General features: G+C 55.1%; 1 protein-coding gene across 1 annotated transcript in view; it reads right to left on the bottom strand.

Annotated features, from left to right (window-relative positions):
- Positions 1-5,936: 5,936 nt before the first annotated feature.
- The window catches only part of LOC141981944 (uncharacterized), a 30,040-nt gene continuing 9,439 nt past the window's right edge, over positions 5,937-26,537 (bottom strand). Inside the window, 10 exon segments of the mRNA XM_074943561.1 lie at positions 5,937-8,047; positions 9,178-9,309; positions 9,427-9,555; positions 13,832-13,945; positions 15,501-15,627; positions 16,077-16,472; positions 17,442-17,499; positions 17,501-17,767; positions 24,493-25,054; positions 25,585-25,698. Coding sequence (XP_074799662.1) covers positions 7,032-8,047; positions 9,178-9,309; positions 9,427-9,555; positions 13,832-13,945; positions 15,501-15,627; positions 16,077-16,472; positions 17,442-17,499; positions 17,501-17,767; positions 24,493-25,054; positions 25,585-25,698 — 2,915 coding nt within the window. The 3' untranslated portion in view covers positions 5,937-7,031.

Here is a 26,537-nt window from a genome sequence, read left to right as displayed (position 1 = left end):
TCGCTGCTATAGGGAGCGAATTCCTACAGATTGCAGTTTCACATACCCTACGGCAGTCGTGGGCAGCCTGCAGGCCGCACGCGGCCCATCAGGGTAATCCGCTGGCAGGCCGCCAGACCGTTTGTTTACATTTGCATGGCCACTCGCAGCTCCCAGTGGCCGCGGTTTGCCGTTCCCAGCCAATCGGAGCCGCAGGAAGAGAAAGCTACCAGGGGAGAGGCTGTTCTCAATTTGATTTTGACAAATAGGGAGGAACTGGTTGAGAATTTGAAAGTGGAAGGCAGCTTGGGTGAAAGTGATCATGAAGTGATAGAGTTCATGGTTCTAAGGAATGGTAGGAGGGAGAACAGCAAAATAAAGACAATGGATTTCAAGGAGGCAGACTTTAGAAAACTCAGGGAGTTGGAAAGTAAGATTTCATGGGAAGCAAGTCTAAGGGGCAAAAAATAGAAGACAGCTGGTACTTTTTCAGAGAGACATTATTAAGGGAGTAAGAGCAAACTACCCCACTGCATAGGAAAGATAGGAAATATGGCAAGACACCACCCAAGCTTAACCAGGAGATCGTCAATGATCTAAAAACCAAGAAAGAGTCCTACAGAAAGAGGAAAGTAGGTCAAATTACAAAGAATGAATATAAACAAATAACACAAGTGTGTAGGGACATAAGAATGGCCCTGCTGAGTCAGACCAAAGGTCCATCTAGCCCAGTATCCTGTCTTCCAGCAGTGGCCAGTGCCAGGCGCCCCAGAGGGAATGAACAGGTCAGGTAATCATCAAGTGATCCATCCCGTCGCTCATTCCCAGCTTCTGGCAAACAGAGGTTAGAGACACCGTTCCTGCCCATCCTGGCTAATAGCCATTGATGGACCTATCCTCCATGAATTTATCTAGTTCTTTTTTGAATCCTGTTATGGTCTTGGCCTTCACAACGTCCTCTGGCAAGGAGTTCCACAGGTTGACAGTACGTTGTGTAAAGAAATATTTCCTTAAACCTGCTGCCTATTAATTTCATTTGGTGACCCCTCGTTCTTGTGTTATGAGAAGTAGTAAACAACACTTCCTTATCTACTTTCTCTACACCAGTCATGATTTTATAGACCTCAATCATAGCTTCCCTTAGCCGTCTCTTTTCCAAGCTGAAAAGTCCCAGTCTTATTAATCTCTCCTCATACGGAAGCCATTCCATACCCCTAATAATTTTTGTTGCCCTTTTCTAAACCTTTTCTAATTCCAATATATCTTTTTTGAGATGGGGTGACCACATCTGCATGCAGTATTCCAGATGTGGGCGTACCATGGATTTATATAGAGGCAACATGATATTTTCTGTCCTATTATCTATCCCTTTCTTAATGATTCCCAGCATTCTGTTCACTTTTTTGACCGTCGCTGCACATTGAGTGGATGATTTCAGAGAACTATCCACAGTGACTCCAAGATCTCTTTCTTGAGTGGTAACAGCTAATTTAGAGCCCATCATTTTATATGTACAGTTGGGATTATGCTTTCCAATGTGCATTACTTTGCATTTATCAACATTGAATTTCTTCTGTCATTTGGTTGCCCAGTCACCCAGTTTTGAGAGATCCTTTTGTAGCTCTTTACAGTCTGCCTGGGTCTTAACTATCTTTAGTAATTTTCTATCATCTGCAAATGTTGCCACCTCACTGTTTACCCCTTTTTCCAGATCATTTATGAATATGTTGACTAGCACTGGGCCCAGAACAGACCCCTGGGGGACACCACTATTTACCTCTCTCCACAAAATCAGAAAGGCCAAGGCACAAAATGAGATCAAACTAGCTAGAGACATAAAGGCTAACAAGAAAACATTCTACAAATACATTAGAAGCAAGAGGAAGACCAAGGACCAGGTAGGCCCATTACTCAACAAGGGGTTGAAAACACTAACAGAAAATGTGGAAATGGAAGAGGTGCTTAATGACTTCTTTGTTTCAGTTTTCACCAAGAAGTTTGACGGTGATTGGACATCTAACATAGTGAATGCCAATGAAAATGAGGTAGGATTAGAAGCAAAAATAGGAAAAGAACAAGTTAAAAATTACTTAGACAAGTTAGATGTCTTCAAGTTACCAGGGCCTGATAAAATGCATCCTAGAATACTCAAGGAGCTGACTGAGGAGATATCTGAGCCATTAGCAATTATCTTTGAGATGTCATGGAAGACGGGAGAGATTCCAAAAGACTGGAAAAGGGCAATTACAGTGCCCATCTATAAAAAGGGAAATAAGGAAAACCCAGGGAATTACAGACCAGTCAGCTTAACTTCTGTACCCGGAAAGATAATGGAGCAAATAATTAAGCAATCAATTTGCAAACATCTAGAAGAAAATAAGGTGATAAGTAACAGTCAGCATGGATTTGTCAAGAACAAATTGTGTCAAACCAACTTGATAGCTTTCTTTGACAGGGTAATAAGCCTTGTGGATAGGGGGGAAGTGGTAGACATGGTATATCTAGACTTTAGTAAGGCTTTTATTACTGTCTAGATGACCTTCTCGTAAACAAATAAGGGAAATACAACCTAGATGGAGCTACAATAAGGTGGGTGCAAAACTGATTGGAAAACCATTCCCAGAGAGTATTAATCAGTGGTTCACAGTCATGCTGGAAGGGCATAACGAGTGGGGTCCCGCAGGGATCAGTTCTGGGTACGTTTCTGTTCAATATCTTCATCAATGATTTAGACAATGGCATAGAGAGTACACTTATAAAGTTTGCGGACAATACCAAGCTGAGAAGGGTTGCACATGCTTTGGAGGATAGGGTTAAAATTTAAAATGATCTGGACAAACAATTGGAAGTAAATAGGATGAAATTCAATAAGGACAAGTGCAAAGTCCTCCATTTAGGAAGGAACAATCAGGTGCACATAGAATATCAGGGTTGGGAGGGACCTCAGGAGGTCATCTAGTCCAACCCCCTGCTCAAAGCTGGGCCAATCCCCAATTTTTGCCCCAGATCCCTAAATAGTCCCCTCAGGGACTGAACACACAACCCTGGGTTTAGCAGGCCAATGCTCAAACCACTGAGCTATCCCTCCCCACCAAAAACAACTGCTGCCCCATGTGAGGAATGAACTTGCAACCTTCAGATTATAAGACTGACGCGCTACCTACTGCGCTAACGAGACGGCTTACAAAATACACAATGGGAACCAACGGCCTAGGAAGGAGTCCTGCGGAAAGGGATCTGGGGGTCATAGTGAACCACAAGCTAAATAGAAGTCAACAGTGTAATGCTGTTGCAAAAAAAGAGAACATAATTCTGGGATGTATTAGCAGGAGTGTTGTAAGCAAGACAGGAGAAGTAATTCTTCCGCTCTGCTCCATGCTGATTAGGCCTCAGCTGGAGTATTGTGTCCAGTTCTGGGCACCACATTGCAGGAAAGATGTGGACAAATTGGTGGAAGTCCAGAGAAGAGCAACAAAAATGATTAACGGTCTAGAAAACATGACCTATGAGGGAAGACTGAAACATGGTAACCATTTTCAAGTACGTAAAAGGTTGTTACAAGGAGGAGGGAGAAGAATTGTTCTCCTTAACCTCTGAGGATAGGACAAAAAGCAATGGGCTTAAATTGCAGCCAGGGAGGTTTAGGATGGACATTAGGAAAAACTTCCCAACTGTCAGAGTGGTTAAGTATTGGAATAAATTGCCCAGAGAAGGGAATCTCTATCAGTGGAGATTTTTAAGAGTGGGTTGGACAAACAAGTGTCAGGAATGGTCTGGATCAGAGATCTCAAACTCAGATCACCACGAGGGCCGCATCACTGAAACCTCCAGCCCTTTCGTGAGGCCCTGCCCCTGCCCCACCTCTTCCCATCCCTTCCCCGCCCCCATTCCAACCCCTTCCCCAAAGTCCCTGCCCCGGCCCCACCTCCTCCTCTGAGTGCGCCACCAGGACCGGCTCAAGGCACCAGCTTTCCAAGCAGGCGCCTGGGGCGGCATTCAGAATGGGGCGGCAGTCCGTGTCCCACAGCGGCAAATTCAGCGGCAGCTCCGCCGCTCTTCCGGGCGTGGCGGCAATTCAGCGGCGACTGCTTGGGGCGGCAAAATTGGTAGAGCCGCCCCTGCGCACCACGTTCCTGCTCCCGCCGCCCTCCCTCCCGGTGTGTGCAAACAGCTGTTTGGCGGCAGCTGGGCGGGACGCGCTGGGAGGTAGGTGGAGGAGCGGCGGTGACGTGGCGCGCTCAGGGGGGAGGAGGAGGAAGGGGTGGGGGGAGCTTGGCTGCCAGTGGGTGCAGAGTACCCACCAATTTTCCCCCGTGGGTGCTCCAGCCCCGGAGCACCCACGGAATCGGCGCCTATGGCGAGCCGCAGGAAATAACTCTGCGGGCCACGTGCTTGAGACCCCTGGTCTAGATAATACTTTGTCCTGCCATGAGCGCAGGGGACAACACAAGAGTGCAGGGGACAAACTGCTGTCTGTAGGAATTTGCTACATCAGACGGCAGTTGTTTTACAATAGCAGATTCTTACAATCCACTACACATCAGCCATGGCTACAGGTAGCCCAGTCCTACAGGGAGCAGTTTCCTACACTACAGGCATGGCGGGTGGGGGCGCAGCAGGGGTGGAGCTGGGTCCTGGCACCTTCAGGGGCGGGGGGATCCAGTCAGCACCAGGGCAGCAAAGGGAGCCAGGGGCTGCTGGGCTGTAGCTGGGGCCAGGGCAGCTCCCTCATTCTGTCTCCCCAAATCTACTCCCGCCCTCACCAGCCGATGCCACCTCCTTGGGACTCCCCCCTTGGCTGGGGGACGAGAAAGGAGAGACAGGCTGCCTGCCGCACCACATCCTAATGCCTCCTCCCCACAAGGGAGCTCTTGTGGTGCTGAGTCCCACAGGCTGATGGTTTTGTAAAGGAACATTTCCCTTTCCCAGGGGCTGCCTTTGCCTTTCCCTTAGCAGCTCCCTCTTCGTTCGTCAGGGTGAACAGGTGCACCCAGGGCACCCGGTCCTGCCCCTTCCTTGTTTTATAAACCTCCAGCCTGGCCCCTTTTGTCTCATCTCTGCACAGCCCTGCTCTTAATACACCTTCGGTTCTTTGCTATCATCGGTCACCTTCGGCCCTCGACGCCTCTCCTTTCCTCTTGCTCCGTCCCCAGCTGTGGCGGGGCAGATACCCCGCTCCTGGGAGAAAAGGGAGGCTGACGGGGGAAGCAGCCACAGCGGTGGCCACACCCAATCAGGCCACAGCTGGCCCCGATATAAGGGCTAAGGGAGGAGCTGGCTCAGTCTCACTCCAGCCTGGAGTGGGAAGGCCCTGGCTGCCTGGGAACAGAGGGCACCTGACGCAGAGCAGCACTGGGGAAAGGCAAGAGGAGCTGGGGAGCTCCAGCCTGGCAACTCCCCAGGCTGAGGCCTTGGGTAAGGCCTGTCAAAGGTACTGGGGCTACAGAGGGGCAGCCCGGGAACAGGCAGAGGCAGCAGGTCCCACCCCTTGCCAGTGATGAGTGGCCATTACAGACTGCAGTCTGCCCCAGGGAGCGGGGGCTAGACGATGACTGGCAGTAGCCACTGAGGCAAGGTGGGTATAGAGGGTTGGGGGTTCCCCTGGGAGGGGAGACCCAGAGAGTGGGGGTACTGCTGGGGCAGAACCCCCCCCCCCCCCGGTAAAGGCATAGGGTCCGGGAGGGACACAGGGGCTTGAGGCAGGTGAGACACCGGCCAGGTGAGGGCGCTCCGAGAGCTGGAATTGAGCTAATTCCTGAAGCAACCAGCAGGAGGCGCCGCAGCAGTGAGTTCTTGACCTGCTACATCATCTCTTCTTACCTCCCTCTCCCCGCCAGTTTTTCCTTTTCTCTGTCATCCTGTCTTCCCCTCCTCCCCCACCGGCCTATTCTCCCCCATGCCCATTGGCCTCTCAAGCTGTTTCCAGCCCTCATCTGCAGCCCCCTCCTCATCTCCTTTCGCACCCCTGCAGAGGTAGAGGGGAGGGCTCCTTCCTCTCCCCCACACTCTCACTGCACAGGGCCACCGGGATTTTTCAGCAGCCCTCTGGGCCCACTTCTCGCCCGCCCATGAGGTCATCAGGCGGAGCAGGGGAACCGGCTGCAGGGCTCTACGCTCCCCAGGCACCAGGGTCAGTGGGCGTTTGGAATGAACCGAGTGCAGGATCAAGCACCGACACCCCCTCCCGCACAGGGGCCGCTGGGGGCTTTTCCCACACACAGCCCTGGCAGCATGCATGGGCCCGGACCCTGCACCCGCAAACTAGCACCTGGCTTCACAGCCGCGCGAGCAACACAGTGAGAGCAGGGCCCTCCCCTCTCAGCCCTGCCCCGCCCCAGAAAGTGGAGCCCCAGGTTCCCAGGCTAGTCACAATTTTAAATCAAGACTGGGGGTTTTTTGTAACAAAAAAAAAAAAAAAGAGATGCTCTATTTCATCCAGGAATTCTTTTGTGCAAGTCACATGGGGTGTGTCATACAGGTGGTCGGACCAGAGGACCCCAATGTGCCCGTCCAGCTTTGGAATCTGTTTAAATACTGACACGTATGAAATGCTGGACACAGGAGTCACTTACCCGCTCCCGCGAGCCGCCCGTTTCCGCCCTCCATCCCTGTGTATCGTCCCATAAAAACCAGAGTTTTCCACTTAAATATGAATTTGCTGCCAGTTCGTTTTCCTGCGATCGTGACACCCTGCTCTAGTGCAGTTGCTTTCTTGTAACCTCTTATCCCGGAACAAGCCTGCCTGGGTCGCCATGCCTGTGTCTGCCAGCTGCACGGACGCCCCATGGCTTGGCCTTCGTTACCTTAGCCGGATAAGGTGAAATCAACACGACACCCTCGTCTCCCAGGTGAATTGGCTGTAGCTCATTAAAAACCAAAGACCAATCCTCCCCTTGGCTACACCCACACAGCCCCCCAGCTTGGATGGCTGTGAACAAGGGCAGACCGGGGGCGGCTACTCAGCCTGGAAGCCTTTGAGCCATTCAGCGTCTCCCTCCTGGAGACTGCCGCGCTGACCCCGCAGGGTTTCTGCAGCCCGGCTCGCTGGCCGGTTACGGTTTCTTCCTGTGGCTGTGTTTGTGTTTGAGGAGGTGCTGCCGGCGGATGTAGGCCTTCCCGCACTCGCCGCACTGGTAGGGCCTCTCTCGCTCCGTGTGGATTTTCTGGTGGTCCACGAGGTGGTGGTGCCGGTTGAAGGTTTTGTGACACTGGGCACACTGGTAGGGCCGCTCCCCGGTGTGGATCCTCTGGTGCCGGATAAGGTCGGAGGGACGGGTGAAGCTCTTGCTGCAGTACGGACACAGGATGAGCGATCCCTTGCTGCGGTCGGCATGCACCCTTTTGTGCAGGACGAGACACCTCCTCTTGGAGAAGTGCTCCATGCACTCCCTGCACGTGTACGTCCTTTGCACACGAGGCGGCTGGTATTTGCTCAGACTCGATTTGTGAGCCAGCCTCTTGACCCGTTTGGTGATCCCGCTGGAACCGTCTTCAGTCTGGCTTCGGGGCTGGGACTCAGGGGGAGCCGCTTGGCTGGAACGTTCCTGAGGAGCCGGGAACCCGCAGGCCCCCGCAGCTGTCTGGTGTCGCAGATGCAGCAGAAATTTCTGCTTGGCTCTGAAACTTTCCCCACAGTTTGGGCACTCGTACAGCAGCTCGTTTGCGTGGCCCTTCTGGTGGATGATGAGATTTATCTTCAGCCGAAAGCTCTTCCCGCACACTGTGCACACAAACAGTCTCTCTCGAGTGCTCTTTCTCTGGTGGTGGATCAGGGCCCCACCCCAGTGAGCGGAGTTCACTGTCCTGCTCTCTGCATGGTTTCTCTGCTGTGTTACTGAGCTGCATGCAACCTCCCGGGCTGTTACCTCCCCAGGATCCTGGAAATCCTCCTCTTCAAATCTTCCCAATAACATCCCCGGCACCTCCAGGTTTTCAGGAAGTTCCTCCCCAGGGCCCTGGTCATGCTCCCAAGGGCCCAAGGCAGCTTCCTCTTTTGCTCTTTCCAGCAACGTCCCTGGCACTTCCTCCACTTGCTGCACCTCGGTTTTGATCACAATCCCCTCATCAGCTGGAAATTAAACAGAATCCAGAAATTATTCACTCCATCGGTTTGATATGAAGGAAACCTAAAGGTTCGGACTTTCCTGATTCCTAATCTCAGGGGCTGGGTCCTGTCACGCTGGCATAATGCGAGGCACTGGCTCTTTAGAAAGAGGCAGACATTTCCCATCTCCGTGTTCACAGAGGTTAGGAAATGACCTACTATTAACAGAGTAAAACTGACCTCTGGGCCTGATCTGGGCTTTCAGTGACACACAGGCCTCTCACGGCCTCACTGCACAGGGTGAGTCGCACCAGGAGACTTCCCTGTTGGGTAACCTGCTTCCCAAGTGGCCTCAGGCTTTTCTCCGAGGAGACAGGCTTTAGAGTCACCCTTGAGTGATCCCGTTATGCGTCTGAGGTTTTGTCATGGACAGCCTGACGTTAACAGCACGAGACATGGAGGCTGGGTTTGACTGCTCAGTGATTTAACAAAGTCACTTGGCAGTTCCCCTCTGGCTGAGAACTGAGAGGATGAACTGTAAGAGCCACGTCCCGAAGCTCTAATTCCAGACATGGAACAACACTGCCGGCAGACTCTGACCCTGGCTGCACCCAGAGAACTGAAGAGGAAACAATGGACACGTTTTAGTGCAGCATCAGAATAGCAGCGGTGTGTTTTTAACAGCTCTGCTCATTAGCTGATTTCAGTCAGTTTTGGTTCTGAACAACCTCAAAGCTGGGCTGAAGGAGTAGGCCAGCCCCCCTACCATCAGACACGATCGCTGGAGTTACAGGAGGGAGGAATCGGACCATCGAATGCACTCCATTCAGTCCTGTGTGATCAGAGCAGCTGTGGAGGGAATATAATTAACATACCAGCTGTTCCTTCTCTGAAGCAGAAAAGGCCAGTGATAGCATACACCATGGCATTTCTTACTCTTTACAACCCTTTCCGGTGGACAGTGGGATTTACAGTCATTTCTCTCCTCCCTGGGACCATCTGCATCTCAAAAGCCTGTCCTGAAACTGTCAGGCAGAGACAGGCATCTGAACATCAGGCCGTCCCCTGAGCAGCTTAGTGCTGTCTGGGCTGAGGCATCTGATGAGGTGACTTAAGAGTTGCAACAAAACACAAACGTTGCTTTCTCCAAATACCTTCGTCAGAGGGAAGAGGAGGGGACCAGCTCTGCTTCACTGACTCCTCCGAACACTCAGAGGAAGGACGGGTGATAGGAGGCATTAACTGCCTGCAGTTGGTGAGGACTGGTAGGAAGCCGTGAGGAACATCTGCCGTGAAGAGATGACAAGTGCTGGTTACCACTGGATTATATACAGCAAGAAGGCACTTGTAAAGACAGGATTTATTGCTCTTGCTGTTTCTGGTTGGGTTAGTCTGTTACTCACCTGGGCTGCGGTGTGGTGGGTCTGTTGGGATTTTACTTTCCTCCAAGGCCCCTTGATCCTGCATATGGGGTTCCTCCTCTTGTTTGATCTGTGACAGAGCGTCACTTGTCAACATGGGGGATTCCGGCCCTGAGAAAGAGAATTACGTCATTTTACCGATAGCCACCTATTTAAAAGCAGCATTTTGGGCACGGGGATTTCATCCTCACTAACATTTGCAAAGCACTTTGAGCTCCAGGGGAAGATGGTTTTGGAAAACAAGTCAGTAGTTAGTCACTGGGGGATATACTCCATCAGTTATGGGTGGTGTCACAGCCTAGTGAAAAGCACGAGTGTCGTTTTCACTAGGTCATCCCACAGCAGTGAAAATCCAATCCCATCAACACAACCTCGCCGTGTGACAGACCTCAATCCCTGAGACTAAGGACCTGGGTTCTCAGCCCCAGGCTCACGAACTGATCGCAGTCACTCCTTCCTTTATTGTTAAATGGGGGAGGGGCCCCAGCTAGGCGGCAGGAGGGATCCTGGTATAGAAAGAATGGCAGATTTCGAAGGACTCAGAGCTTCAGATTAAAGAGGAGGTTACTCACTTTGTGCAATAACAATGGTTCTCCGAGTAGTATGCCTATGGGTGCGTCACGGTAGGTGTACCTGGGCGCCCGCGCCTCTAATCAAAGAATCTAGGTAGCAGCGTTCGGTCGGCCCGCACATGCGCTCTCCCTCCCTCGTGGCCTGCCTGGAGGCCATCTAGCGCTGCGCGGGTGAACCAGCCTCCATTTCTTCTCTACCGCAGAGCCCCTTGCCGAGAACTCCAAAGTCGGGGGGCAGGAGCACCCACAGGGTCACGCGTCTCGAAAAACCATCGTTACGGCACAAGGTGAGTAACGTCCTCTTCTTTGAGTGCTGTCCCTATGGGTGCTCCACCACAGCGACTTCCCAGCGGTATCCCCCGTGGCGGGCTGGGGCCTCGGGGTGGGGTCTGTCACTGACGATAGTGCTGAGGAGCCGAAGATGGCGCGAGAGGCCGAGTCCCGAGGAATCGCTGAGACGGGGACGTCTTTAAGAAACACGACCAAGGGGGAAACGGCTCTCGTGGAGTGCTTAGGATTCCTGATGGGGGCAGGAGGTTACACGCATGTAACAGTGGTTAGGGCAACCGGAGACCCATTTCGAGAGCCTTTGAGCTGATATTGTGGAGCCTCTGGATCTTTCTGCGAATGAAAGGAAGAGTTTAGGAGACTTCCTGAAGTCCTTAGTCCTGTCCAAATAAAATGCTAGGGCTCTCCTAACAGCCAGCATATGCAGTATTGCCTCTCTCTGTCAAAGGGTGGTTTTGGAAAACAGGCGAGTTTCTCATGTACAGTCGAGTGTGTGGAGTCAAATGTGCATGCTGCCACATGCCTGAGAACCTGGAGGCACTTCCTGGCTGGGGTTTGTGGGCTGGCCTGGCCTGTCCTTATGAGATTCTGTGCAGTGAGAGGAACGCACTCGGTGCCCTGCGTCGAGCTTGGCACCAATAAACTCCTGCTATTGAACTGGGGTCAGGGTCGATTTCTGGGTATTGAGCTGGAGCCCCAATTGTGCAACCATGTGCATAGTCTTCTGGGTGGCCTGCAGGGCGTCTTCGAAGGAATGAGCCTTGAGAAGGCAGTCATCGAGGTGTGGGTAAATGACAATACCTAATGTTCGTAGGCACGCCACTGTGACGGAGAGGATATGGGAGAACACAATGGGCGCGGACGAGAGGCTGAATGGGAGCGCTCTGTACTGCTGATAGCCCTGCCCAAAGGTAAATCGCAGGACTCTCCTGTGCCACAGTCGGATTGAGATGTGGGAATCGGCGTCTTGTAGGTCGAGGGCCAAGAATCAAGCTCCTGGTTCCAGTTACAGAATAATGGCTGCTAGTGTGACCACCTTGAACCTTTGCACCTTCACGTATCTGTTTAGCGCCCTTTGATCCAATATGAGTCTCCAACCTCCCTTTTCTTGGGGATCAGGAAATATCTGGAATAAAACCTTTGCCTCAGAGGTGAGTAGGGACTGGTTCTATGGGTCCTAGTCATAAACAGGTGGTCTATTTCCTGGCATAATAGTCTCTCATGAGAAGGGTCCCTGAAGAGGGACCAGGGGAAAGGGGAGAAGGGACATGAGGTGGATGGAGTAACCCTTTGAAACAGCCTCTAAGGCCCATTTGTCAGAGGTGATGATCTCCCAGCTCCTGAGGAAGACTCAAGCGACTTCCGAAGGGATGTGACAGGTCCGTACGTCGCAGCAGCTGTTGCAAGGAGTGGATGCTCGGGCCCTCGACCTCATAATTTGGTGTTTTGAGGACGAGGGTTGAGTGGTGAGGATCGGGAGGCTGACTGCTTGCGCTTTTTACATCCTGGGCCTCTTACACTGTAGCTCATAATACCATTGTGTTGGGGAGAACTGAGGTGGCTGGGATCTGTGAGGTGGCTGTGAACTGAATTTCCTTTTCCATCCCAGGGTTTAGATTCCTAGAGCGCGTAGTGTGGCTCTCGAGTCCTTTAAGGTGTGGAGTGATGCCTCTGTTTTGTTAGCCAAGAGTTTGGGCCCTTCGAATGGGAGGTCCTCAGCTGCTGTCTGCACTTCCTCCGGCACCCCCGAGAGGTGTAACCAGGACGCCGCCTCATCACCTCTGCTGTCGAGACTGAACTGGGCCCTCTTGCACGATGGCTTGAAATTGTTCCTTTTGCACTTCTGGCAAGTGGTCAATGAAGACGTTGGGTTTTGCATAGTTCATGTAGTCGTATTGGGCCATTAGGGCTTGATAGTCAAAACCCTGAATTGTAAAGTCACGAAGAGTATGCCTTCCTCCCCGATTGGTCGAGCCTCTTCCAGTCTCTGTCACTGGGGGTGGATCTGGTGTGATGTCGCTTTCCTTGCATGTTAACAGCATCCAGGATGAAAGAGTTGGGCTCACGGTGAATGAAAAGACCAATCTGCCTCCTTGAGGGACACGTAATATTTTTTGTCTGCCCTCTTGCAATAGAGGCCGGTGTCTGCCAGATGGCCTTGGCAGGGTCTAAAAGCACCTCATTGACTGGGAGGGCAATTCTGGAAGAAGAAGAGGTGTGCAGTATGTCCAAATTTGTGGTGTGAGTCTTTCACTGCCTCGAAGGGAATTTGCAGAGCCTCACCCATCCTCTTAGTAAGATCCTGGAAAAGCTTAAAATCATCAGCTAATGATGAAGAAGGGGGCATCACCACCTGATCAGTTGAGGAGGAGGAGATGTTCATCAGTGGCGTAGTTTTCACCTCTAGTCTGGCCTCCTGTTGCTTGAAAGTTTCTTCCCAAGCCTCTGGATACAGAGGCCAGAGGGGATTGTCTGGTGGACTCTCTGTGGGAGATTCTAGATCCTCGAGAGGTGTGGGGCCTGTGGGCTGCCCATGGATCCCAGTAAGGCCACTGAGGGAGAAAGGGCATGGGTGGCACTGCCCACGGGGGACCATACCAGGAAGACTGGAGATCTGAGCATGGGTGCAGCTGCGTAGGTCTCAGATGCTGTAACGGAGGGTTGTGATGTAAGACCAGAGAAAAGTGGTTACCTCCTGGTCACTGTCTGAGTCCCCACTGCAGTGGGGTGGGGCTGATAAGGGCGCTGGAGGTGAATGCCCCGGTGCCAATGGTGGTTCTGGGGACCAAGATGGGCTCGGTGCTGGAGCCTGGGTACCGAGTAGTGGGGACTCTGGTTCCTCCATAACCAGAAGGTCCCTAGAGAAGCAGAACTCTGGTGGTATCACTGTGGTCGATGCTGACTGGTCAGTACCGACGGCCTTTTATGTGTGGCTCGTTCCAACAGGAGCTGCTTTGAAGTGCTCCGTGCCAAGGATCTTTTTGTTGGCGCCAATTTTGTAGAGACGCTACTGACAGTGGTGCCCGTTCCCCAGCCTGTGCCCCGTGGGTCCCTAGGCGAGCTCTTGGTGCCATGCTTCGGAGTCATCGGTGCCAAGGTGACCAAACACACCGGGGATCCCCTTTGGCTGGTCAAGAGCTCGGTTTGAGGGGAAGGGATGGAGTGGGGGCGGGGCCTGGGGCAGAGCAGGGTTTGAGCACCCCTGGGGAAACGGGTCGACAGAGGATTAATTTTTTTTAAGAATCAAAGAAATAAAATGCCCTGTGGCTCTCTGGGCACGATAAAAGCTAACGGGAATGCTAAGGACTGAAAACGTCGTGCTCTGCTTCTGGGCTAAGGGCGATTGAGAAGGAGCAGAGGGCGGTCTGCCTGGGCCGTGCTAGATAGCCTCGAGGTAGACCACAACGGGGAGAGGGCGCGAGTGCGGGCCCGAAAGACCTGCTACCTACATTCTCTTACGAGAGGCGCAGATACACCTCCAGTGGAGCACCCACAGGGACGCTACCTGAAGAAGCAGCATCACTCACCTGTGCAAGGCTCCACAGGGATTTCTGCCTTCTCCGAGTCCTGCTGATCCCGGACACATGGTTCTTCCCCTTGCTCAATACGGGCTAAGATGTCAGGCTTGGAAATGGCATAATCTATTTCAAAGGAAAGAATGACAGCAGGGGGCACGACGTTACAAAGAATTTGACTGTGCTTGGTGCTTGGAGGACAAATAAAGGAACAGTTCCCTGAGCAGCTCAACTTCTAACTTAGATTTACCAGCATTTGCTGCATCAGTGTGAGGCACCAGCTACAGAGACCAGCCAGGTAGGGAGCCCCAGGGTGAGGGGGAGAGACTACCAAAAACACACAATACTGACAGCCGAGTAAATCCTGTTCTCTCCATTCCATCCACAGGCCTTTACAGAGCCTTCAGATCTCAGCTGTCCAGCAGGAAGGGAGGGTCTTTGACACAGGAACTCAGTATTAGCCAGTGGAATTCACCCTGCAGATGCACATGGGGATTTCTCCCAGGAAGAATGTTAAGGCTCTTGAATGGTTTGCCAGGGGAACCATGTGCTGGACAAGGATAAAAGGCACAGTCAGATCTTCCTGGGGCAGCCAGTCTCTGACCTGCTCGTGGTGTAACCAGGGCCCTTGCTATGAAGGGATGCTGGTTCTGTGACCCCTCTCTAGGTTTCATTTGTTGTTGCTACCTTTGAGTGCTCCACTGTGACCTGAAGATGGCAGGGGTAAGAGTGTCCCCGACCTCCTCTGGGAGGATGCGCCAGTCTGGGGCCCACTGTTGAGGAGGTCCTGCCTCCTGCTCCTCCCAGTCTATATCTGGGTTCCAGTACGTGTCAAGTGCCTGGTGTAGCGGCCTTGGAGGGCAGGGCAAAGAGCTCCTGACACAGTCTCTGTTACTTCTTTGTGCTGGAAGGAGCTGGCGCAGGGCGGCGACTTTCCAGAGGATGGTTCTAAATATGCGATATTCTTTTGGGGAGAAAATTACCATTTAAAATGAAGGCAGGAAAACATTATATTTAGAAGACTAATTTCTTCCCAAATCGCTCATGGGTGAAGGCAGTTTTGCATCAACACTCCAAGGAAGGGTGGTCTCGCGGGGAAAGCTCCCAAGACCTGGCTCGAAACCCAGCTCTGCCACAGACTCCACATGCAATCCCGGGCAGATTTTCAAAAGAGCACAGAATGGTGGGAGCACGGCTCTTCTGAAAATCTGGCCCCGGTGGTGGGGACTGTCTATAAGCCTTTGAAAATGTAGCTCTTAATCGCTCTGGGCCTCAATTCCCCATCCACAACATGGTGATGCTACTGCCCTACCTTACGGGGGTTTGTGAGGATAAGGCACGGGGGTGCTACCTCCAGTGATGGAGCATGTATAAGAACCAAGATAAGTCAGGAGTGGACATCACCAGATTTCTGTAAAGAGGACTCAGGCCGGAGCAGATAAATGCAGTTATCCAACGGGAGAAAGCACAGGACATGGAGAGCTCAAGCCACCACTGGGTAACTTTCTCTCTGTTCCTATGGGAGGGTGCACGGAGTTGATCTTTCAGCAAATCTTCGAGAGCTACAAGCGCCGACCTAGCAAAATGCAACGTGAGTGGAGGGTAAGTCCGAGCTGGATTCCAGCCCAGGAACTGCGCACAACTTACCGCTTCTAACGAAGGAGGGAGAACGGATCCTTACCCAGCGAGATCAAAGTCTCATAGTTCCCCTTCATCACGTTCTTGTAAAGCTCCTTCTGCCATTCATCCAAGCTCTCCCACTCCTGCTCGTTGAAATAGACGGAGACGTCGTTGAACGTCACCGGCACCTGGAATCACACGCATTTGTACGCTCAGCGCCTGCTGCTTTTATACCTTCCTGTTAACAGCCCCTCACATCTTTTATTAGTTATGAGACAATGAGCACAAACAACCCCCAGCCCCACTGTCACCACAGGCCATCACTATCCCTCTGGACAAGGCAAGGCAGCCTTTCTTCCTTCCCCGTACCTTAAAAGGACTTCAGGACCTCCCCACCTCCAGGGGACTGCTGTTGCTTAAACCTTCATCCCTCTGCAGGCTGCTGACAAGCCTCACTATGTATGTGCTGGGCCCACATACATCACCCATCCCTCCACCAGCCACTTCATTATTGAATTTGCAACTACAGTGCCGTAGCTCATGGAGCATCCCAAAGTGGTCCCAAGAATTCACAGCATGGTGAATGAACAAGACCATCTGATAATTCTATATTCTATTTTGCTCGCATCCCTGTTACCTGGGGAACCTGCCCCTTAGTGCCTGGGGGGAGTCTCAGGATCCAGAAGTTCCTGTTTTTCAGCAGGTTCTCCACATTCTCCAGCCTCCTCTGCAGCAGATTATTCTCCTGGACCAGAGTCTCCAGCACGGCCCATTTACTCTCCAGCTGGTTCTCAAACTCCACCACCGTCCTCTCACAGTCTATTAGTTTCTTCTCAGTCGTCCCCGTTCTCCCCTCCAGGTTCAGCCACCGTGTGGTGTGAGCCTCCACCTTCCTCTCCACGGCTTGGATTGAAGTCATTACAGCCAGGGAAATCGCTGCTGTGCCCAGCTGGGTTTCTCTCACAGTTTGTTCCGGGACGGCAAGGGGTTGTAAAGGCATCACACCCTGTTGCTCCGAGCCCAGTTCCAGAACCTGTTTGCAAGGACAACAAATGAAAACTGAGCCAGAGGTCATACCCTAATCTAGCTACAGAGGCAAAATTAGGGTGACCAGATGTCCCGATTTTATAGGGACAGTCCTGATATTCGGGACCTTTTCTTCTATAGGCGCCTGTTACCTCCCACCGCCTGTCCCGATTTTTCACACTTTCTATCTGGTCACCCGAGGCACAATACAGAGCTGCTCCCAGGCTCCATGCTGCTCAGCACTGCCCAGGTGCGGCAGTCACAGACCTACTGATATTTTCATCACACGCGTCAGGTGGGATCGCAGACCAGCGACACAGGGCGGGGTCTGACAACAAGACTCAAGGGGTTTACTGTGGCCCCATTACCGGCAATTCTATTAAGTGGGTGGCCTCATTTTTAGATCCCATCATTGGCCGCAATTTGCCAGGGTTCAAGGAGATTCAGAACCCACCTTCCAACTCCTGTCGGCACAACCCGCCTCCTGCTACCCATGCAGGATGCCCAGTGGTGCCAGGAGAGAGTCTCGCCCCCCAACAGACGTTGGCCCAGTGCCAGGTCTGACCTCCCCAGCTGGTCTGGCTAGCCCCCGGGAGCCCTAGGACAGCCGGCGGTGCCCACCGCAGCGTTTGGCGTTTAGATCTCGGAGGGGTGGCTCTGGGACCCGCCCAGGGCCGGGCACGCTGGCACCAGGACCGGTGACAACGGAGCAGCGCTAGGCCACGGTCTCTGCTCGGACACGGGCCGGGTCCCCACGGTCCTGCCCCGGCGCGCTCGGGTTAATTTCCCCGCTAACCCGGAAGGTGCCCGCAGCGTGCGGGGGGCCGGGACCGCCCCGCCCGCGGGCAGCCCTGGCCGGGCGGGGGGGAAACGGACCCTCCCCGGGGCTCAGCCCGGCCGGGCAGCACCGCGCTCCCCGGGCCGGGCGCGGAGAAGCTCCCGGGGCCCGAGGCTCCCCCGCCCGCCGGGCCCTCACCTGGGCAGCGGCCCGCTCGGCCATGGCCCCCCCGAGCGGGGCTGCTCCCGCGGGCCCGGCCCGGCCGAGCCCCGCTCCCGCTGCGGGCTGGGCAGAGTCCCGGCGCCGCCTCGCCACGGGCCGGCCCCGCTGCCGGGCGGAGCAGAGCGAGCGCGGCCCGCAGGGAGGGAGGGAGCCGCGGCCTGGCTGCCGGGGCCGGGAGCGGCGGGGCGGGCGGGGCGGCAGCGGCCCCTGCCGGCGGCAGGCGGGGCTGGGCCGGGAGGCCGGGGCCGGCCTGTGCGGGGCCGCCGGGGCCAATCTCCGCCCCGAGCGCGGCTCGGTCTCGGCTGTGACAAAGCCCGCGGCGGGGGTCGGGGGCTGGGAGCCGCTAGGTTCAGGCTGCGCCCTGGCCCGGCCCCGGGTGCGAGCCCGCCCGCAGCGAAGGGGGGTGCGGACCCCGCGGGGCTGCAGCAGAAACACCCGGGGCTGGGGGACCCCTGCGGGGCAGCCCCGCTCCTGGGCTCAGGCTGCCCCTTCAGCACAGCGAGCTGGGAACCCGGAACCCCACACCTCACCTGAAGGGCCGGACTGGGGCAGACCCATGGTGCCCAGTGCCCTGTCTCTGACTGGGGCCAGGTGCCCCAGAGGGAATGAACAGACCGGGGCAATTATCCAGGGATCCCGCCCCTGTCATCCACTCCCAGCTTCTGGCACTCAGAGGTTTAGGGACACCCAAAACACGCGGTTCCATCCCTGCCGATAGCCACTGATGGACCTGTCCTCCGTGAATTTATCTAGTTCTTTTTTGAACCCTGTTCTAGTCTTGGCCTTCACAACATCCTCTGGCAAGGAGTTCCACAGGTTGACTGTGCGCTGTGTGACTACTTCCTCTTGTGTTTTAAACCTGCTGCCTGTTCATTTCATTGGGTGACCCCAGGGGTGAAAGTAAGTTAGAGGATTTAACAGTAAGTGGGAGTCCTGAGCAGGGGGCGTGGCCTCAACCAGAAGAGGCAGGGCCAGGGCTCCAGCTGCGGTAGTGGCGGCTGGGAGCCCAGGGCCCTTTAAATCACCCCCGAGCTACCAGCTGCAGAGGCGGCTGGGAGCCCCAGGGCTCGGGAGCGATTCAAAGGGCCCAGGGCTCCAGCTGCTGCCACCGCAGCGGAGCCCTGGAGGCTCCCGGCTGCCACCACTACCCTGGGGCTCGGGGCTCTGGCAGAGCTTTAAAGGGCCTGGGGCTCCCCTGTGGTAGCAGCTGCTGGAGCCCTGAGCCCTTTAAATCCCTGTTGGAGCCCTGCTGCCCGAGCCCTGGGGTAGCGGCAGCCAAGCTCTGTCGGGGATTTAAAGGGCCCCAGGGCTCCAGCTGTCGCTACCGTCTCGGCCCTTTAAATCCCCGCCACAGCCCCACCGCCGCTACCTCAGGGCTTTAAATTGCCGTCTGGGAAAGCCGGTCCCGGTACAGTGCACCGGCTCTTGCTGGTACACCATACCGGGGCGTACCGGCTTACTTTCACCTCTGGGTGACCCCTAGTTCTTGTGTTATGTGAGGGAGTAAATAACACTTCCTTGTTGACTTTTTCCAGAGCAGTTATCATGGTTTTATAGACCTCAGTTGTAGCCCCCCTTCATCGTCTCTTCTCCAAGCTGAAAGTCCCCATATTTTTAACCTCTCGCATGGAAGCTGTTCCAGACTCTCATGGTTTTTGCTGCCCTTCTCTGAACCTTTTCCAATTCTAACAGAGCTTTTTTGAAATGTGGCGACCAGAGCGGCCCGCAGTATTCAAGGGGTGGGCGTTCCATGGATTTGTCTAGTGGCATTATGATAATTTGTGTCTTATCTCTTTTCTAACGGCTCCTACGGTCTGTTCGCTTTTTTGACTGACAGCCCATTGAGCGGCTGTTCTCAGAGAGCCGTCCACCATGACGCCAAGGCCTCTCTGGAGTGGTAACAGCTAATCTAGGCCCCAGTGTTGTACATTCTGTTCTTGTAGCTGTGGTGGTCCCAGGATATAAGAGTGGCAGGGTGGTATCTTTCAGACATGAAGAAGAGCTCTAAGCTCAAAAGTTTGCCTCTCTCTCCCACCAGAAGTTGGTCCAATAAAAGATATTACCTCCCGCATCCTGTCTCTCTGTTCTCGACCCCATCATTTTCTGTGCAGAGTGGGGATTGTTTTTTCCAATGTGCATTAATCAGCATTCAGTTTCATCCGCCGTTTTGTGAGGGCCCTTTGTAACTCTGCCCAGTTTGCTTTGGACTGGTCTCGAGTGATTTTGTATCATCGGCAAACTTTACCACCTCACTGTTTACCCCTTTTTCCAGATCATTTATGAATAAGTTGAACAGCCCTGGTCCCAGTACAGATCCCTGGGGGCCAGTGCTGTTTGCCACTTTCCATTGTGAAAACTGACAACTTATTCCTACCCTTTGTTTCCCATCTGTTAACCATTTCTTGATCCATGAGAGGACCGTCTCTCTTATCCTACTTTGCTTAAGAGCCTTGGGCCTGCAAAACAAGTGCTGAAACCGGAAATCAGAGGCATAACCAATGCTGCAATACCTGAGTCCTTCAGACTCCAAGGGTTAGCTTTCTTAGGTGGCAAAGTGACCAGTGTATTAATAAGGGTTATTTATATTGCAACAGTACCTAAAAGACCCCATCAGATCAAGACCCCGTTGTGCTGGGTGGAACACAAACAGCCAGGGACAGTCCCTGCCCCAGGAGCTCACCAGCATGCATTTCCTTTGCTTAAACATGAAAGTGTGATGTAGTTACCTCTACCTGTTCCAAGTTCCCTGGGGAATCCAACATTCAGCAAGCCAAGGGTGAAGGATATTCTAGGCAGCCTTACAAAAGTGTCCTGACAATGGACCCCCTCTGCCGGAGAAGTTTTCTCAGCTATGTTTACTTAGATTGTCAGCTCTGTGGGGCGGGGGCTGTCTTTCTGTTCTGTTTGTTCCTTCAGTGCCTAGCGCAGCAGGGTCCCGGTCCTTGACTAGGGCTCCTAGGTGTTACAAATCATCAGACCAACCCAGTGAACTGCAATGCTCTTCCAAAACCCGCCAGCCTTCCGTCCTCGCTGAATTCAAACCACATGTATCCGCACATCAAATAAACGCCACCTCCTCAAATCATTGGAACCCTCCAACACTCCAGTGAATTCGCCTGGAGCATGCAGAGGGGCCAGTACGGGGTCCACGCAACACTTTGGTGCTATAGGGCTGAAGCAGGATGTAAGATGCCGATGGCCTGGCTGGCCTTCTGCACAGGGGAGAATTCCACCCGCTTGCCTGATCCAAGTAACCGCTTCGTCTCCTCTCCGTGACTTGAATCCCTCCCTTGGGATGTTCCCCTCCCTGGTGTATGTTAGAGCCTCCCTTGTCTACCAAGTCCGCCACTGTACGCTCCTGGGAGGCAGACACCTGTCTATCCGGGGAAGTGCCTTGCTCACTTGTGGACACTAAAACAATGCGCAGGTTTCCGGCTGCCTGCAAGAGCCTAGACTGTGGTGCTGCATAGCAGTGCAGTAACAAGACAAAACACACTGCTCTGTGCTAGACACGCTGCTGAGCCACACCGTGACAGTGCCGCACTGTAACACAGCCGGCTAGCGGTGGTGTGTTTCCTGCCCTCTGAAACGCAGCATCTAAACCAGGCCGGGCTGAGATCCAGTGGCCCACGCCAGAGCATGTTACCGCACACGAACAGGAGCAGGTGACCACGGCAGGGCAGGGAAACAGGTTCTCCTTGGAAGCACTCCCCCCACCACTACCCCCCCGTGGCCGCCTGGGGCCTGCCCGTCGTTCAGAAGGAGAAGCCCAGCTCAGGCTCATGCAAGTCAAGCTGACCCGCAGGCTACCACGCTCACATCCTCTCGGGCAGATGATCAGACTCTGCCCTTTCCTCCTATGTTCCCGCTTTCCCTCCTGGGGGCTGCACCCAGGCTCGTGGATGCGTGGGGCAGGCCCAGCCCTCCTCTTGGCTAGGGCTCGTGTTACAAGAAGGCCTTAAACCCACCCAACGTCCATTTTTCTGGGTGCAAAGTGGATCCAGCTCCCACTCCTGTCCTGGCATGGACAGGGGCCATCGCTACCTGCCTCTTTCAGCTGTCCAGAGTGGGCCACAGAATTCAGCAGGGTTCCACCTGCATAGGGCAGGGCTGGAGTTTGTCTGTAGCAAACCGTACACTCCCCGCTCCCTCTTATTTAGAGACCACAACACTCTTCTTCCCTCTGCTGCAGGAGGACAGAAAGGAGCCAAGGCCCATGGAATTAGCTTGTGCTATTTTATTTACAGACTTTAGAAAACCCCCATTTCTCCCAAGCTGCTCTTTACATGTTTCTGGAGCAGACAGGTTTCCAGCAGCCTTTTGATCCTGGAAATCATGGGAAGGGGATTCTCTTCCCCTGACTCCTCCTGAAAAGGAAACCCCAGTGTATGTTGGGTGTCAGAGCATCAGTTCCGAAACGCGCCCAAAGCCTCTCAAATGAAACTAAGGAAAAACCTCAGCAGCCCGCATCTGTGATGCGGAATAAATACCTCGACATGTGAACCAAGGCAGAAGAGGAGAAGCCCACACCAGGCTGGTAACAGGCTGAGCTGGGGAGGTCAGAGAAGGCAGGCAGCCAAAAGCAGCATTTTGAAAGTAATTTAAAAAACCCAGCTTATTCTGACATTTCACTGTATATGCTGCCACTTCCCTTAAGCAGGTAGGGATGTGGAGTAGAACCAGCAGCATCAAGGATTTATGTTTCAATCCAAACCTAACGTTCTAGAACAGGGGTCGGCAACCTTTGAGAAGTGGCGTGCCAAGTCTTCATTAATTTAAGGTTTTGTGTGCCAGTAATAAATTTTACATTTACAGGGCCCCCACCGATGGAACCCCAGACTGGCAGCGGACTGAGTGGGCCTGGCGGCCAGGACCCCGGCTGGCAGGGGACCGGGCAGCTGGAACCCCAGACCAGCAGCGAGGTGAGCGGGGCGGACGGCTGGTATCCCAGGCTGGCAGCAGGCTGAGCAGGACCGATGGCTGGGACCCCGGCTAGCAAGGGGCCGGCGGCCAGAACCCCAGACCGCCAGCGGACTGAGCTGGGTAGCAGCCAGAACCCCAGACCATCAGTGGGCTGAGTGGGGTGGCGGACAGAACCCCAGACCGGCAGTGGCTCACCCATTGCCAGTCTAGGGCTCTGCCGGCTCCTGCCAGCCGGGGTCCCGGCAGCCGGCCCCGCTCAGCCCACTGCCGGCCTGGGGTTCCGTTCACCCAGGGACCCTGGCTGGCAGCAGTGTGCCAGTAAAAATCAGCTCGCGTGCAGCCTTTGGCATGCATGCTGCAGGTTGCTGACCCCTGTTGTAGAAACAAGTTAAGCTCCAAGCCTCGGGCCCCTTCAGGGAGCTTGGTGTCCAGCTCCCATTGACTCTGAATGGAATTTAAGCACCTAATTCCCAAAGGCTGTTATGAAAATCCCAACCTAGCTGTCCTCACTGGAGAACCATCCATGACTGCAACTCAGGGCCTGTCCCCCCACTGCCTTGCACCCTCTGCTCTCATTGACACTGGCCCAGGGGGAGAGGCTGCAGCAAGCTGATCCGGAAGCGTTCTGCACGCACTTTGCACGGGGGAAAAGACTGCAGAGGGTGCAGGGCAGGGGGTTCTCCCAGTGCCGAGAGTTAAATTCCTGAGCTGTTTCTGAGCCGGTAACAGCTGCGATATTTCTACTGTCAAACCAGAACGGCTGAGCGACCAGCCCTGTTCTGCTTTGGAACAGAGGGGCCCAGGTTTGATGCCCTGCTGCAGGCCCAGGGCCCGTCCCTGAGGAGGAGCTCGTCCTGCTGTGACTCTTGGCAGGTAACCAGGAGATGCTCATACCAGGAGCTTTTCCCACACTCGGTGCACGCACGCGGTTACTCTCCACTGTGCGTGATCTCGTGCCTCAATGACTTCGGAGCAGCCAAGTGGCTGGGAGCAGGGAAGACTGGTCACAAGGGATGGCGCTTTACTCCTGTGACCTGGTCCCAGGTCAGTACCAATCAAGTTACCATCAGACATCGTTTGATGACCTGCCCGAGCCCGTTGGTCAGACTGTCCAGTTAATAACAGGCAAGAGCGTGCGAGCCAGACCCCCACTGGAGTCTCCGCGGTTAGGAACGGCCCATCCACCCCAGAACGGAAGGCCCTGCCCGGGGGATAGTCAGAGGTGTGGAGGGCTCACGGCGCTCAGGGCAAACTGGGGAGAGCTGGGGCACTGGGCGCTTTGGCTGAGCCCCCAGTACAGGGCTGGCTGGGCCATTGTGGCACGGGAGTCAGGTGCACGAGCTGAGAGCTCCCCCGTGCACGGGGATTCTCAGCTGGCCCAACCTAGCTGCTTTCCGGCCCCTTTGTGCCGCCCGAACACAGGGGTGCGCAAAGGGACCCGAATGCACCAGCCCAGCTGGCTCGTGGTGTATGACCAAGGATGTTCCCACAGCGAGTGACGCTCCTGCCTGGATTCTCAGTGTCCCTGTTTAACCTTCCCTGTGCTCAGGAGCGGTGCGGCTGCTCCTCCCAGCGGGTGCTGGACCTGTCAGTGCTCCGACCCGACACGTTCCCCACCACGGAGCTGTGGGAAGCCCTGTCCCCGCACAGATGGTTTCTCTGCAGAGCTCGGGTGGGCAGCCACAGCCCAGCTGGCGCAAACCCTCCCCAGGACTCTATTCCTGGAGGGTCTCTGCCTCGCCTGGCACGGGTGGGATGTAACACGTGTCACGTGGGCACAGCTGGGGGTTGGGTTGCCAAGCCCAGCTCAGGGGCCGGTGCAGCCCGAGAGGCCCTGGCTCCCCGCTGCCAGCCCCGCAGTGGCCTCGGCAGGCTCATGCAGGAGACGAGTCCTCTGGTGCTGTGCCAGGCTGTCCTGGCGGGCAAAGCCCCGTCCACGCTGAGTGCCCTTGGAGGGACCCGCTGGTGCTTGGCCAGGAGGCACAGGTGGGCGAAGCTCCTCGCACCAGTGGGGCCAGCCCCCCATGGCGGGCGCCCACTGGTGCTGTGTGTGCCCCTCGGCGACAAAGCCCTGCCCACAGGCAGTGCAACGGACTCGTGCTCTCAGAGGTGGGTCTTCTGGTGAGCCAGGAGCGCATCCCGCCGGCTGAAGGCCTTGCCGCAGGCGGGGCAGGAGAAGGGCTGCTCGGCCGGGTGCGGCCCGGGGGGGAAGAGCAGGGGCCGCTTCTTGCGGAAGCGCTTCCGGCACTCGGCGCAGGTGAAGGGCAGCTTGCCCGGGGGCATGTGCTGGTCCTGGAGGCAGCACTGAACCCGGCCGACGCTCTCGCCGCACTCCCTGCACTTGGCGGGCGTCTCCGCCACCTGGCTCCTCTTGGGGCTCAGCAGCGACGGCTTCTGCCCCAAGCACTTCCCACGCTCGGGCCACGGGCCGGGCCGCTCGCCCCCCACGGCTCTCTGCTGGCCCCCGGCCGCTCTGAGCTCCCCAGTGCCCCTCTTGCCCTGAGCCGACTTCCCTAGGACTCTTCTCTGCCGAGCCGCAGGGCCCTCCCCGGGGCTCTGGACCCTGGTCCCTTTGGACGTTGTGCAAACCGCCCCAGGGGGACCTGGGCCCTCGCCCCCCTCCTCGGCACGAGGCTCCTCTGCAAGTTGGAGCGGGATCTCGTCACCTGCAGGGGCAGAAGAAAGCAGCCGTTATTCACGTCACCTGCCGGGGAGGGAGGGAATTCTGCGATTCAGGGGCTCCAGCTTTGGAGTCAAGTCCCAGGAAGTTGGCCGTGGGGAGTGAGCGGGGACACTCATCAAGGTGCTGGTTTACCGGACCGGGCTCCGCCTCGCTTCGGGGTCGATAAATCCTTTGTTCCCCCTAGAGAAGGGCAGAGGGGAAGTTTTCCCCGTCTCCCTGAGGTGCTGGGGTTGGCCCTGGGCCTTGAGATCACCAAGGATGAGGCTGCTTTGAGCGACTCTGGGCTTGCACAGCAGCCTTACGTGGCCTGCTGGGAATTCCCCAGGTGGAGTGACGCTGGAATGGCCAGGCCTATGCCACCCCCCTCCCTCCGGCAGAGGGGCCGTGCTGGAGGGGATGGGAGGGGCCTGATGATCCCGGCGGCCCGTTTGCAGTCGCAATGCACTGGAAGTTGGATCTGACCAGCTCCTGTCGGCACTGACTGGTTCCGAGCGGTTTCTCTCCAACACGCACCTGCGCTGGGCTCTGCAGGGAGCCCCCTTTGCTCCAAAGCTGGCTGAGTCCCCACACACGGCTCCGGCTCCGGTTTAACCCAGGGGGAAAGGCCAGGCGCTGGAGCAGGAGATTCTGTTCACAGGGAAGAGCAGGCTGGGAATTAGCAGATGGGTTCTAACCATCAGGGGACAGACATCCCGGAGGGGGCTCCCGACAGAAGTGGAGGCAAGAAAAAGGGGTTTGAAGGTGGAGCTTGTAGGTTTCTGAACAGGTCGGGTTAGTCTATCCAGGGTTAGATGCACTTGACTACAGAGAATCTGGTTTTGCAGGCTCCGTACAGGGTAGGCACTTCCCAGCTGTGGGAAGGCGCGACAGGAGGGTTGAAGCAGCCGTGCCTGCACCAGGGTACACTCTGCGGGAAATATTAAACCGGAACCGGAGCTGATGAAGTCGGAAGGAAAATTCCTTGTCCAACTGCTCCAGCATTTTTTAGCCAAAGCCAGAGAAAGGACAACTCCACACTGCCTAATCCCTGGCCGTTAGAGAAGACAACGGCAGGTGATCGGACATCACTTGTTTGTGAAAGGGTATAAAGGGGTGAGCTTCGTTCATTAGCGTGTCTGCCTGTCCACGCAGGAGCCAGCCAGCGTGGGTTTGAGCACCCCTGGGCCGACTCCTTTTTGTGCATATCCTTGATCAACATCTGTACAGGCTTATCAAGGTTCATCACTGTTCGGAGGTAGCAACTCCCGACTAGTGGGGCTTTTAGGCATGTTTGGAGCAACCGTACAAGTTCCGCTTGGATTTAATACTAATTTAGCCATAAATGCTTGTATCTGGTGCCACCCTGAAAAAACAGGGATATAAACAAACTTCCAGCAACGAGTTCCATGCTGGGGTGGCCGGCGATAGCAGGGACTGGACTCCAGGTCCCAGGGGTCCCTTCCACTCCTGTGGGATTACGTTCCAGT

The sequence above is a fragment of the Natator depressus genome, chromosome 2 (assembly GCF_965152275.1).
Source record: "Natator depressus isolate rNatDep1 chromosome 2, rNatDep2.hap1, whole genome shotgun sequence".
NCBI lineage: Eukaryota > Metazoa > Chordata > Testudines > Cheloniidae > Natator > Natator depressus.
The sequence above is the reverse complement of the archived record's forward strand: the minus strand, read 5'-3'. Positions and strand labels throughout refer to the sequence as shown.